Consider the following 14,954-nt stretch of genomic DNA (forward strand, 5'->3'; position numbering starts at 1 on the left):
TATCACAAAAATCTGGCCTGGCCTGGGAATCACTAATGTTGCGGATTTCTTGTCTCATTAATTTAATTTCTTTCCTTGGCCTGTTACTTTGTTTCGCATTTACTTCAAAGAATGCCTGCAGTGTTTGACATCACTTCTTTCTGTTTTGTAATCAGGGATCATGATCTCTGGGAACCCAGCAGTTATTCTGACTTTTGTTCAAATGTCAATGTTTCCACTCAGCTGCTCCCAGGAATAATCAGACACACAGGGGAAGAAAGGGAGGTGGAGTGAGGGAGAAAGAGAGAGATGAAAGGAGGCATGAAAACGAAAAAAGGAAAATTAATTCCCTTTTTCTTTTCATGATAAAGCCTCCTTCCAATCAGCTGAACTCCTTCTGACAACATGGACACTTGCATGTACTTTTTGGGAGGAAGGCAGATAACAATATGGAAATGATTTGTTATTGCGTTCCTCTGGGATTTTTTTTTTCATCATCCCATTCTTGCCTAATATTTTCCACCTAGGTGCTATCCCAAATTGACCCTGCTTAGCTTTTTGATCTCAGCCCAAGTGGGATAGATGCTGCCATAGATAACTAAATATACAACTATGTAGAAAACTCTCAATATCGGTTAACCAAGTCTTGAGTTTTGAAATGCTCTTTTTATTTCAGAGCTGCACAAAACGATGTGCCACTAGAGTGATGCCATTAGGCCCCAAGCCCAGATGCCTTTCTCAGAAGTGGTGTTTGGGTGGACCAGTGTCCTTTGTGGGCTCTGCTTAAGTTTGTCAGCTTGATCTTTCTTCCTTTCTTCCTTTCTTCCTGGTACTCTATTCATGAGGTACTGGGAGATTTCCTTAGGACAAATTACCTTCCAGAGGACCCCTGGGCATTTTCTCCAGCTTCTCCTTGTCCAGAAAAGCGCTGCTAATCCAGGCTCACCACTCAGTCCCAGTTCACTGTCTTAGCATCACCATCACAACCACCCTTTTTTTTTTTTGGGGGGCATCAAAATGGCATTCTCTGATATTGTCCCCTCCTGGAAGTCTTCCCAGGTTCCTTTCTCAAAGTAGAAGGATGAGGGGCAGGATGTTTCTCAACTCTTTCTCCAATCAGCCCTAAATAGTTTGTATTAAAAAAAAAAAATCTGGCAATGCCTCTGAAAGACATCCAGATTCAGGGGAAACAAGTTGTATGAATGTTGGACAACCAGTAAGAACATGTTTTTTTTATCTGTGCTTCGTGTTCTCATTTAATGCTTGCCTAATGGAATGAAGAAATTTCTAAATTTGAGAAATCAAGGCTGAGGTAATTCCATGCTCAAGATGAATTAGTTATGGTTTGTTGGTTTATTTGTTTGTTTTTTTGCACTAAAACATTGCGTTACCATGCTTGTGGTGCCCTATGCCCGGTATCTCAGCTATCTCATTGATAAGTACTGAAACTACTTATCCAGATAGAGTTGAAAGTCGTGTTGCCGCTTTGTAAATCTTGAAGGAGCCAACTTTACAAAGCTCCCTCACAGATTCCAGCAAAATGGCAGACATTTTAAAGTGCCACTTTTTTGTCCCCATTTGTTATTATATCTATACTAAGAATAGTTTTGTAGCACTCTTTATCTGCAGATACTACTTAACATATGTGCGTTCTGTTCAGATAGGATTAATCTTCACAAGGACAAATTAAGATAGAATTCAAATTACAAGCAGAAAATAAAAATCAATCAACCGCACCTTCCCCAACCGTCAGAATTATAGCAAAACTTCCAGCAGTTCTGTAGCTTCCCCCATTTTTTGCAACATTTCCTAAATGCCTGATATTAGCTAGAAAGGAAGCCAGGCCTAATCTAAATTTAAAGACTCACACTTGCTCAAATTTTTGACCAGGTTCTAAGGCCTCTAAGTGTGATGGATATGTGAAATGTACACAATTTAGAAGACTAATATGTTGGCAGCAGTAGGAAGAGTTACTGAAGAAAGTAAGATTTCAAAAAAGCACAGAAAATAAGCAACAACATGAAAAGCAAGATAAACTGCTATCTGCCCCTGCTGAAGACTGTACAGAGGGGGCATGTTTTACAGGAAGCAAACTCCATGTTTGTACCTGGTTTACATAAAACAATATTATTACTTCAGTTTCTGACATGCCTGCAGCTGGATTATTACTTTTCCATAAAACTGCAGTCACATAAGTAGAAAGGTAGTGCTTTATGATGATTAACAAGGATCCTACCATGTCATGCGGTAAGAACTAAAGCTAGAAGGATGGGCCAAAATTTGCTCTCTTCTCCCCTACCTCCTGTTTTTGTTGTTGTTGTTGTTTGTTTGTTTGTTTTCTTTGGCCCTTTACATATTGGCATTAAAAATTCTCATAATTAGAGATACAGGTTTGGATCCAAACAGCAAAAGTAAAATTTTGGTGCTCACAGATTTCATTGATCCATTGGTATCCTGGCCGCTTTCCACAGCCAAATACATCTAGAGATCCCACCATACCACTCAAGGAATAAATATCTTTTGCTCTTTTGCGATGTGTTAATTGACATACGTGATATGCTTTATTTTCATTCAGAAATGTATTCTAATATCTGGGTTAAGGAAGGCATTCTTGTCTCTTTCCATCCTACATTAGGAGACAGGAGTCTTCCCGTAAATCCAGTTTGGTCTAGTGGTTAAGGCACCAGACTAGAAACTGTATTATTATGTCATATGAATTTTTAAACACCTATTGTGTATTTATTGTGTAAAAAAACGTTAAAAAAAGACTCCTTAAATGTAATCAGATTTTGCTTAAGGTGAAAGTTAGGATTCAGGTACAGTACTGTATAATAAAAATAAATAATAGCAAATATATTTACTTGGGACAGTCAGTTTGATAAGTGCTGGCCTAGAAACAGGACATTTTGTGTCCTGCCTTAGCCATGAAAGCCAGCTGAGTGACTTTGGTCCAGTCACTCTCTCTCAGCCCAACTCACCACACAGGGTTGTTGTGAGGAAAACAGGAGGAAGAAAGAGTATTAGGTATGTTTTCCTCTTGAGTTATTTATAAAAATAATAAAAAGTTGGATAACATTAAATAAACATTGCCTACACTTAGGCAAGAAAAACCAAAAGTACACATATCGACTGGGTGAAACCAGGCTCAATAGCAATAACTGTGAGAGGGATCGTAGAGTCTTAGTGGACAACCAGCTAAATATGAGCCAGCATTGTTCAGCAGCAGCCCAAAAAGCTAATGCAATCTAGGTTGCACTAAGAGAGGGATACAATCGAGATCAAGTGAGATACTAATACCACTCTATAAAGCCTTAGTAAGACCACACCTAGAATACTGCATCCAGTTTTGGTCACCACATTATAAAAAAGATGTTGAGACTCTAGAAAAAGTACAGAGAGGAGCAACCAGGATGATTAGGGGACTGGAGACTAAAACATATGAAGAATGGTTACAGGAACTGGGCATTGCTAGTCTAGTGAAGAGAAGGACCAGGGGAGACACGATAGCAGTCTTCCAATATTTGAGGGGCTGCCACAAAGAGGAAGGGGTCAAGCTACTTTCTAAAGCTCCTATAGGCCAGACAAGGAATAATGGATGGAAACTGAACAAGGAGAGATTTAACCTGGAAAGAAGAAGAAACTTTCTGACAGTGAGAACAATCAACCAATGGAACAGCTTGCCCTCGGAAGCTGTGGGAGCGCCATCACTTGAGACTTTCAAGAAGAGATTGGACTGCCATTTGTCAGAAATGGTGTAGGGTCTCCTGCTTGGGTGGAGGGTTAGACTAGATGACCTACAAGGTCCCTTCCAACTCTGATTATCTGTTATATCTGTTAAAATAACTAAGATAATATTGCTCATTTGTTACCATCTTCTGGGACTATTTGCTCTGTGGATATTTTCAGAAGCAAATACAATCTTAGTATCATAATATAGAATAATCTGCTGATGTTGATCATGCAATAATTAATTTATATTACATGAAAAGGGTATTAGAACCTTTTTATAATGATTTCAGAATCTTGACCATAACTGTTATCTTGAACTGTGCAATGATGTGGAAGACTACTTAACATAGAAGATTCTAGATTTTTCTTCAGGCTTCCAAAATTCAGACTTACTGGGCTCCTTTTCATGAGCTCTACCAATTCATGTGCTTGGGATGAGATATTCCTAGAGAAACAAAGAAGAAAAAATGTCTAACACATGCCTTGAAATTGCAGCCTCAACGAAACCAATAAACTGCGAGTGAGCTGTATCGTGGGAATGAACAGGGATTTATTTCCCAGTGGAAGTTCATAGTGTAACTTGTAGAGTTACTTCTAATCATTTTCCAGCTGTCAACAATCATTAAAACAACAAAGATGAAAATGAATCACCTTCTTGTACAACCAACATACTGAAATAAGCAATGTATCTGGGGAGTGTGTAATTCATGAAAGTTGTGAGTCCTCTTGCATGAAAGGAAAAATGGCAGGAAGCTGTTTTTCGCTTAACAAAATAGGTGCTTTACTTTTGCATGACTTCTCTGTTTTAACATACATTACTTATGCATTTGAATGATCAGATTTTTGTAATTTTCCATCACTGATTAGAACTGGCCCTGAGGTCTACCACAGCTCTGGTTGAAAACTGAATCTAGCTCTGCTTCAGATTCCAAACCCTGAAATATATTTTCAGGATGTTTAACAGATGCTTTACTTTTGTGCTAAGCTAGACGCAAATAAAATACGTTAATGTTTAGCATTATCTGTGAACCAGGGTAAGGATATAGGTAGGCATGGTCCAGAGTGACTACAATGTCTGTTACACTGCTTTAATTGGCTGTGTGGAAACCACCACTAAGAACTGATAATAGGAAAAGCAATGAGTGCCCCCATTCTTTTAAGTAACGATATTACATGATACATTAAAGATATATTTTACTTTAAACATGATATGGATTTACTTAAACTGTTGAAAAAGTGTACTACAACATCAAGAGAGGTTAAAAGATAATTCCCTTTTGAGTGCTACAGAAGGGCTTTGGGAAACTTTGGACTAATCACTTTTTCAGCCCAATCTGGCTTATAGAAATGTTGTTGAGAGAAAAAGAGCAGGGCGATATATCACCTTAATTTTCTGAAGGAAAGCCAGGAGAAAAATGTAATGAATTAATTAATAGATTGTTTTGTATATTAGGAATTTGCAAAAATCAAGTTCCCGAAAGGTCATTTAACTTTTGGTGGTTTTACTTCTTCCCTTTATTTTATGAACTTTCATGCCAAGAGCAATATTTCTCTGTGTATATAGGGAAATAATCTCTTCATGAACAAAACCAGCAAGCAATATAGATTCCCTGAAACAGTGGATGCCATAGTAACATTCATATTGCAATACAACGTCCACCTGCCAACCAGCCTCCCTTCTTGTCAAAGAGCAGACAAGCTTTGATCAATTATTTTGTGGAAGGACTGGCTCTGACAGCCTGCACAGAAATCTAAAGCTTTACATTCTCAAGGCTGTATTTGGAAGCAGTGACTTTTTTTCACAGTCATGCTGTCTAACCTCCAATTCCCTCTGCAGTAAATTTAGTCTTTGGCAAAAAGTGAACAAATGGGGATCCCATTGTCTAGGGTTGCCAAATGCATGCAAACAGGTATAATACTGTAAAAGATTGAACGGTATGAGATTATGATTAGATCTTTACATCAGATTAATACCGGTGTTTCCCCAAAAATAAAATCCCGTCTTATATATATATATTTTGCCACCAAAAAAGGCACCAAGTCTTATTTTCAGAGGGGTGTGTGTGTCTTCCACTGACTCACCTCACTTGTACACATCGCCCTCAGCCTCCTTTTTGCTGTCAGAGGCCTTCAGGAACTTCTTCTGCAGCCAGCAAAGTCGGCAAGGCTTTCCTGAAGCCTCTGCAGCCAATAACAGAGCTCCGGATCGATCCGGAGCTCTCTAATTGGATGCAGAGGCCTTTAGGAAAGCCTTCCCGGCTGCAGAAGAAATGGGCCGGCAAGGCAGGTGTCGGGGTGCGCAAGGCCTGGCTGCAACTGTTTGAAGGGAAGTCGTAGGGCAGCTCCACACCCCCATCCCCACCCTAGTTTAATTTTTACCCGTGCGCCCTGGAGTGGACGGGTCTTAATTAGGGCTTATTTTGGGGGGTAGGGCTTATATTGGGCACACGTGTAAAAATCAAGTTAGGACTTACTTTCAGGATAGGTCATATTTCCAGGGAAACAGTATCATAGGAGGTTTGAGATAAAATGCAGAAAAGGTATGGGGGAATAATTTAGTTAAATTGTCTATGAAAAACACGTGCAGTTATGGACAATGAGGTGAGACTCACATCTTAAAACTGCAGTGTTATACTAACAGAATATAGGTTCATGAGTCTGCCAAGAATTAATTCCACTTTGTTGGCTGTCAGCCCAGCAATGTATGACCACTTAGAAGATCTGAACTGGCATCTCCTGGCTCAAATGTTTCCAAGGCAGAATTATAGAAATCAGATGAATTTGGCCAGGATTCAGTTTTTACAAAATGGGGTAGTTAAGAAATCAACAGACAGAAAAGAAATGCATTTGGGACAATAGAGAGCTGCCTCATAAGATCAGAAAAATCTGAGTAGCTGTTGGCCCATAGCATGAGATCATAGACACTGGCAATAGGGAAGACAGGAAAGCAAATGATCAAACATGTTTGACATATGTATTTGTTTTATATATCAGGACAATAATCGTGATATTTGTATGATGATGTTGCCTTCTGCATAGTAATTTTGGTATCATCAGATCTCTTAAAAAAATAGAAACAAGAAGACAGCAACTACTCTTGTGTTCCTTATGGCTAAACTTTCGAACAACTGGGTTGCACAATCTGATAACATATCTTCCAAGTATGTTATATAAGAGTTTTTAAAATGTATTAAGACTTTTATTCTTCATTCTTCAAAATGGTTTATTAAATAATTGTGTCAGAGGTAGGTACAGAACTCTGATGAAGAACAGAGATGAACTTTAAATTGCTTTGTTATATAATATATTCAGGCATTATTTCATCAGTTTGTTAAATGAGTTCATGCTGTGGGTAACTGGCTTCCTGGATTTCTGTATTTTTGCAATCTTCTAATTCCCCAGCATGTTCATCCAAGTCTTATTGAGGTGATATTTTTGCATGCTGAATTCTGGAGAGTTGATTATAACCCACAACTAGTGGGATGATTAATTTTAAGAAAAGCTCTCAGTTTTGGAATATGCTTTGGTTTAGTGAGGCTAAATATTCCAGTACTATTTTAGTCATGAACTTCCTTGGTCAAATATCTCCCACAGGAACTTACCAAGTTGTGGCTTCTCCCACAGCTACATTGAACCCAGCAGTTTCCTTTTGGGTGCCAGTGGAGAAACCAGTGAGGCCTGGATTAAATTTCTTCAAAATGTCTGACAGAGAAGAGAAATTCAACATCAGTGTTTCTGCAGTAAATAAGAATCAGCATCTAATTCCCGGTACTGGTTTTTAAGGCTTTTAAGGGTTCTGAATCCTTACAAATCATTGAAAGTTAGTTCATATTTGGCAAAAGTTTTCCTAATTATTCTGGACAATTATTAGAAAAAAATATAGCTATGGGGTTCTTAGTGCTTTCTGAGCTTGGTTGTTTTCTTTCAGGTTTTTCATTACTGAATTAGGTATCATTATCAATGCTGGAATGGAGTGGGCTTTGGTATCTATTTATATACTAGCGGATTGCCTGTCAATGTCAGTGGTACTGTTCTTGGTAGTTCCTTGTCAGGTTACTGTTTACTGTTTGTCTGAGTTGGTGGTTTCTTGATTGGGGTATTATTTGCTTCTTGACTGTTGCTCTAATGTTAATCTTGGTGTTAATCTCTATTTCGTTGGCTATTGATTACTAGTAAGGTGGTGTTTTGATCTTTTAGTTTTCTTTTTTGCTTTTTCATTGTCTCTTTAGAATGGTGTATAGAACTTGTTCATCTCTATGTGCCTGTTGATGGACTGATTTGTCCAAAGACCAGTCTTCTAGAATTTGCTAGCGTTTTTGGACTTGACTTGGTCTAGGAGGTTCACAGTTTCCATACAGAAACTATGCTGAAATTTGCCCATGTATTGTGAAATTAAGGACTTTCATCATGTTTTCTGACTGCTAGTTGATATTAGTTAGCTATGAGTACTTAATTTGTAAAATTCTATTTTTGAATCTCTATGTCTTTATCCATCACTACACTACTAAATGAGAAGGGTCACCCCTGTTTCAGATGGGCAATTCATTTGAATGGCTATATGGTAACCAAATAGAACATGGTCTCTTCATGTTACAAATAATGGTGTCTATTAAATTTGACTGGTAGAAATGGGTGAGAATTCATAAACATCCTCACAGATAGGGAAAATAGGATTGGAATTATTAGAATGTGGGAAATAGCCATGTATCTCCACCAAATTCCCTAGAATAATAAGGCTGAAAGAGGTCTTCTATTGTAGTCCCTTGCCCAAGGCAGGAGATCTTATTCCATCCTGAACAAATAGATGTCCAATCTTTTATTGAAGACCTCTTTGAGTCTATTAGTTTGGAAAGTCCAAAAAATAAAATGCTAAAGGATGCTTGTGAGATAGTTTCTTCACAGTTTTACTGGATGGTATCAAATCCTCCATCTTTGCCCTGAAATTTACAGTTCTCAGAATTCCTACAGAGTGTAATTATATGGAAGGGAGAACAAGGGAAGTGGGCAGCAACAATTCACACAAATGCAATGCAACCACAGAACAAGTTACCCAGGTCCTGACAATCTTTCCCACCCAAATTACCCATGAAGACAAAAACATACTTATACTCTGCATGGAAAATAAAGCTTTCTATGAGGAAGAAAAATGACATCAAGGGACAGAGCCTTACAGGGCCTGTGACAACCTAAGTGAGGGAGGGGGAAAGACAAATACTAGTAAAAAGCCCATGAGATGGCATAAGACAACTTGGCAGGTGGAGAATGAGGAGTAACATTAGGAAGTAACTCAGAGCATATCCTGGAAATCAGGACACAACCAGGAAGCCTTTAGAAACAGGGCAGCAAACATCAAACCCCATCATACATATCTGCTATATAAACTGGCTACCAGATAGCATTGCATGGAGTTTATTTACATTTGGAAGTGTAGGAAAGTATGTTAATGTTTTGGCACAAACTGGGTTTCCCCCCTTCCTCATTTGGACTCACTGCTGAGTGTACATGTTTGCAAAAAGAACCTTTTTGACAACACTAACCTAATTTGTATATGGGGATTAGTTCCCTTTGTAACCAAGGGAGCAAATGACTGCAATACTTTCTACCAAGCAGAGACCTGATCTGTTCTATCCACACAATAGATCCAGATTTATATTTTGGAAGACTGAGTAGGCAAGGCAGGGCAGCTGTTCTACTGATTGGAATTTGTTCTTCCCCTGATGGCTGACCAGAGAAGGCATTTTATTTCCAAACAGTCACTAGTCTGCTTTAGGTTAAATCTATTCTTCCCTAACTTTGCAACGGATTAATTCCACTCACTATCCAGTTCAGTGTGCAATGGGAATATAGCTGACATACCTCTTCATGTGATGAAATTTAAGTCTTCTTTATTTTTGGAGCTAAATCACAACTGTTGGCCAACTATATTATAAATCTTGCTTTTCAAACCATTGTCAAATCATACAAAGAGAGATCAGTCTAATAATAATGTCTTTGAACGGCATGTTGAACAGTGGTTTGACTAAAGGAGAGGAGGATGACTGACTAAAAAGGGAAAGAAAATGTGGAAAGTAATAATTCAAATGCATTTCAGATTTAATTATGCCTGTTTCTATTTTGTATTTTGATGTATTTCAAGCTACTCACTAGGTAATGTTGTGTGAGTCTCCAAGCTTCCATCACTTCCAGTGCTTGAAAAAGAATAATAAAAATTGGTTAGTAGTGTTAATACCACCTCCAGCACATACCATGTGTCAGAGAGAATAACTGTGGAAAGGAGAGGATAGATTTTGAAAAACAAATCTCTTCCAAAATGAACTATTAGGCATGTGTGAATTATGTTTTTAAAATTTTCAGATTATTTTAAATAAAAATATTTGCCATAATTTCTGAAAAAACAATTTGAAAACATACATAGGTAGCCTAAACAGAAAATATAGCCCTGTTTATTTTTGTGCATTTGGTGTACCAAGACATATCATGGTACCTATTTAACAACGGGCATTATTTCATTGTATTTTTATTCCAAATGCCAGCATAATAACAATTGTTCTCTTAAGAACTGAGTTTGTTTGACAAAATGATCAGCATTCCACAAAGATGTGCAAGAAAGAAAATCTGTAGAGGAGAATTGGTAATAATATTCATAATGTAAGCATTGTTATATTAATACACATAAGCATTAGGCAAGCTTCCTATCATTGCTTTGTGCCACTCCTAGTAGAGGCTTAATGACTTAGGAATTATCTCAAATCTTGATCAGAAGCTATTTATTCAGTTTGTGATAGAAATGTAAGCCACACTAAAGATTGCCAGATGGCAGCACATTGTTAAAAGATCTTTTAATAAGTGGTTGAGAAAAATCAAACTGCATGTTTGGGCATGGAAATATGATGTAGGGTGAACTTTCCCATAATGCAGCCTGTTTTCATTTCTTCTGTATCTATAATTACCTGAACTTTTCAAACATGAACCTTTAGTTCTATATTCTACTTCTGTTTTATCTAACTTGATACCCTCCAGATATCAAGGACTATCAGTTGGGAATTCTAGGCCTTGATGTGCTAACACACCTAAGGGGTGCAATGTTGGAGAAGACTTTTAGTAGAATGTGAATGAAATTTGGGGGAAAAAACAATTACCTCCAGGAAAGTCCTCTCCAAGCTGTTTTGATATCATTCAAACCAATTGCTTTAGCGCCTTCAGCAATCTATTAAAAATAGAAAAAAATAAAATGCAATCAACAAGAATGTATTATTTCTTACAGAATCAAATAGTTAATATCTGGGTAATGGTTTCTGATGAGGTCATACTTTCAATCTACCAAAAGCAACATGGACGAATATTCTAAAAAACCTCTATTTACTAAAGAAAGCAGGAAGATATTCACCATTTGACCCGGATACAGAAAGAATCTGATTTCTGAATTTGACACCACATATCATAGCTCCAGCTATAATGGCCAATTATGAAATTTCATTTAATAAACATTCAGGATTAATATTCTGCTTGATGTCATTTTATTAAGCTAACATTCTAAGATTCTTAGGAATAACTGCATTACTGAAAATGTGGATATACCATATTTTTTGGTGTGTTAGACACACTTCTCTCACCCAAAAAAGTGGGTGGAAATGTCTGCATGTCTTATGGGTTGCATGGAGGTGACAATACGCGATAGCGATCCCTGCCGGAAACAGCAGATTGTTGAGAGGCTGATCAAACCAACAATCAGCTGCTTGTATTAAATCAGGCTGTGATGAAGTTGACCAGGCTGTTTGCTGTTTGCTGCAAGGAGGCAAATTGCTGGGAGGCAGAGGCAGATTTTTTTTTTCTTGTTTTCCTCCCCAAAAGCTAGGTGTGTCTTATACGTTGGAGCATCTCAAAGTCTGAAAAATAAGGTACTTACCATCATTGAATCACCAAGTGCTGCTATCACTCGAATGTCAGCCGGCTGCAGCCTGTGCACTAAAAAAAATAAAAATAAAATTGAGGGAGAATATCATATACAGAATGCAAAATAACAGAGTTGGAAGCGACTGAAAATCTTGTAGTCCAACCCCCTGCTCAAGCAGGAGACCCTGTACTTGTCGAGCCTCAACCCGCTCGCCACAAATTGCAGTAACCATCCACATCGCTGAGAGCTTGATCTCCGCTGCAATTTCCCGATGTCCCCGCTGTCTCTGTTGCTGTGGGATGACGTCTACTCAAAGCGACCAAGGAGTGATGAAGTCACCAGGAGACACCACGGAACTGAAGGGAAGGGGAAACTGGTGACCAGCAATTGTTTTGTTAATGGACATTACTGTAATTAAGGGTTGTAACTGATGTAGGCGAGTCGGGGTTTGTGTGGGTGGAAGGTGGTTGGGCTGAGGGTATTTAGGTAGTGCTGAGAAGCGGATGTTTTCAGCGCTACCTTCACGAGGGCTTACTCGGCATTTTAAGAATTGCCCTGTTCTTAGTTGTGGATTCTTGCTGGAGATTGTTTCTATGAATACATAAACTGAGTTTGCTTGACTGCATTTTTTCATCTACATATCTACCAGACTTGGCCAGGACTTTGAAAATACTATTTCAAACAAATGACTTTCCAATCTCTTCTTAAAAATCTCCAGTGATGGAGGACCCACAACTTCCATTTGACCAGTGGTAGGATTCAAATTTTTTTACTACCGGTTCTGTGGGCGTGGCTTGGTGACAGGGGAAGCATACTGTAAAATCTCCAGTCAGAGGTGGGATTTGCCAGTTCTCCGAACTACTCAAAATTTCCACTACTGGTTCTCCAGAACTGGTCAGAATCTTCTGAACACTATCTCTGCATTTGACTGATTGTCAGGAAATTTTGATTAGATTGGATCTCTTTTTTATGAGTTTCCAGCCATTGCTTCTTGTCCTGCCTTCATGTGCTTTGGGGAATAGGTTGATCCCTTCTTTGTGAGAGTCTCTCAAATATTAGAAGACTGCTATTCTGTCACCCTTAGTTCTTCTCTTCATTAGACTAGACATACCCAGTTCGATATCCTGATACAGAAGTGGTATTCAGCAGGTTCTGACCAGTTCTGGAGAACTAGTAGCAGAAATTTTGAGTAGTTCAGAGAACTGGCAAATACCACCTGTGACTGGAGGTATTACAGTATCCTTCCCCTGCCGCCCACCACATGCCCACAGAACCAGTAGTAAAATTTTTTGAATCCCATCACTGTCCTGATAGGTATTCTGATAGATAAACATGTTGTAGTGATAGGTATAACTTAAAAGGTAAATTAAGCATTTCTAAAGCTTATGAGCTCCATATCCTTACTGGGGCATAAGTCTTACTAGACAGAATTTGGGCCCATTTCCATTTAATCTTGCATAGGACTGAGTTGTAAAAAAAGAGAAGACTATAACAGGCAGTTCATCAATACTAAGCACTGGCCTAGTTTGCTAAACTACAACCTAATATGCCTTATGTTCTCCAGATTCTTCTTTTTTTTTTAATTAATTCATTATTTTTGTTGCCCAACTTGGCAATTAATTTTCTCTTTGAGGACCATCCTGCATATTATTAGGCAGCTGAAATTCCACTAAGTCAATAGCATTTAAGGAATCTCATTGTATGTTCTACTTTCATCTGTACCAACCGTAAACATACAGTATTACTGTATAGCTAAGATAAAATAAGTTTTAAACATTCATTGATAGCAAAATATGAGCTGAAAAATACAGTCACTAGATTGCTTAAGATTATAAAAATAGAAAAGGAAAATAGAAAACTAATGTTTTCTATTATTTGTTGTCACTTTCTCTCCAAGCTCCAGCATTTTACATAAATCTGCACTGAGAAAGGGGGAAAATACATATTATTATTGTTGTTGTTGTTGTTGTACACAAAAATGACAGTATACACACCAGACGAGATAACCATGCTGGGTTTCGTATCACAAATCACTAGTCGAACACTTCCCAAGTGTTTAGGACTACATGATGTATTGGCAGATATTATTATTGTTATTATTTTTGTTGTTGTTGTTATTGTTATTATTATTACATAAGCAGTTATTTCTCACCTGATGTGGGGACTTCTCTGGATTCAGTCTGTACAGAACATGGCAGATTAATACCCCAGTTCTTAAAAACAAAATGCAGTCAACATATCACTGGAAATTGTTCATATATGTTGTAACAAGAAACTACAACTACAAGAAATCTAGAAGCAACTTGTGTTTCAAAGGGACCTCTACATCCTATTTCTATGCTTCAAGAAAGCAACTTGAAATTATTAATTCATCCTTGGGGTATCAGGAACAGAATTATATCCAGCATTGTTCATTACAATTGCCCACAATTGAAAAACAGTTTAGTGTATTGGTTAAAGATGCTGAAATAAGAGCTTGGCAACCTGAACTCTAGCTCTCTGTTAGGCATGAAGCCAGCTGAATTACTTTGAGATACTGGACTACCACTTACAAAAAATCACCCAAAAAGAAGCTTCTTGGGTGAGAAGCAAAACATTTTCAGAAATTTCCAGAAAGTCCAGTTGCCTCTTGAAAAAAAATACCTTTGGGATAGCCATGACCTGGATGACTGAGAATCTCCATAGACACTTCCAAAAATGTTGTTACAAAACCGTATGGATGTGAAAGCATCCTGTGGATACCAGAAAACTGTGGACATTCTAACTAAGAGAAATAATACACAGTAAATAATAAAGGCATTACCTGGTCTGGCAACTTAGTAGGGTTTTCTGATGGATTTATGGCATTGCTGTTGTTGAAGGTACGCAGGAAAGGTTGTAGCTAATAGAGAAAGAACATGAATGCCAAGCTTCAAAATTTCAATAGAGAAAAACAGAAGCATAGATTCAAGCCACTAGATCAGCCACTTGACTGCAGTTAAGCCTACAAGTCTAGTAATGGAAATGCTGCAAATAATGGTTGTCTCACAAAAAAGGGGGTTATTTTGGTACCAGTCTATTTGAATAATGGAGGCAAAATTGGAGAATTTGAACTGAGATAAGCTTCTATAATGGGACTACTTCAAATAAGTATTAAGATACAAAGTGCAATTGTCTGGAATCTTTGTATGGAAAAAAAGTGTGTATCTTTTCATCATATTGCTTGTCAGCCAATCCAACAATTACATAATGCTGCAAGTTGGTTGTAAGGTGACAGAAAGAGCTACCATCTCATGAGATAATGCACAAATAATGCAAAAGAGTCATAGCTGGCTTATTTGACAGAGAATAGGGCAGAGACTAGGAAAATTAG

General features: G+C 37.9%; 1 protein-coding gene across 1 annotated transcript in view; it reads right to left on the reverse strand.

Annotated features, from left to right (window-relative positions):
* PLB1 (phospholipase B1) overlaps window positions 1-14,954 on the reverse strand; it is a 107,583-nt gene that overhangs the window by 17,380 nt on the left and 75,249 nt on the right. The window contains exons 42-48 of the mRNA XM_026695620.2: window positions 14,406-14,483; window positions 13,755-13,815; window positions 11,615-11,673; window positions 10,848-10,915; window positions 9,853-9,896; window positions 7,311-7,410; window positions 4,102-4,153 (exon numbers count right to left, since the gene is read on the reverse strand). Coding sequence (XP_026551405.2) covers window positions 4,102-4,153; window positions 7,311-7,410; window positions 9,853-9,896; window positions 10,848-10,915; window positions 11,615-11,673; window positions 13,755-13,815; window positions 14,406-14,483 — 462 coding nt within the window. The remainder of the gene's footprint in view (window positions 1-4,101; window positions 4,154-7,310; window positions 7,411-9,852; window positions 9,897-10,847; window positions 10,916-11,614; window positions 11,674-13,754; window positions 13,816-14,405; window positions 14,484-14,954) is intronic.

The sequence above is a fragment of the Pseudonaja textilis genome, chromosome 1, assembly GCF_049901715.1.
Source record: "Pseudonaja textilis isolate UNSWEBS1 chromosome 1, rPseTex1.2, whole genome shotgun sequence".
In the NCBI taxonomy this organism is placed as follows: domain Eukaryota; kingdom Metazoa; phylum Chordata; class Lepidosauria; order Squamata; family Elapidae; genus Pseudonaja; species Pseudonaja textilis.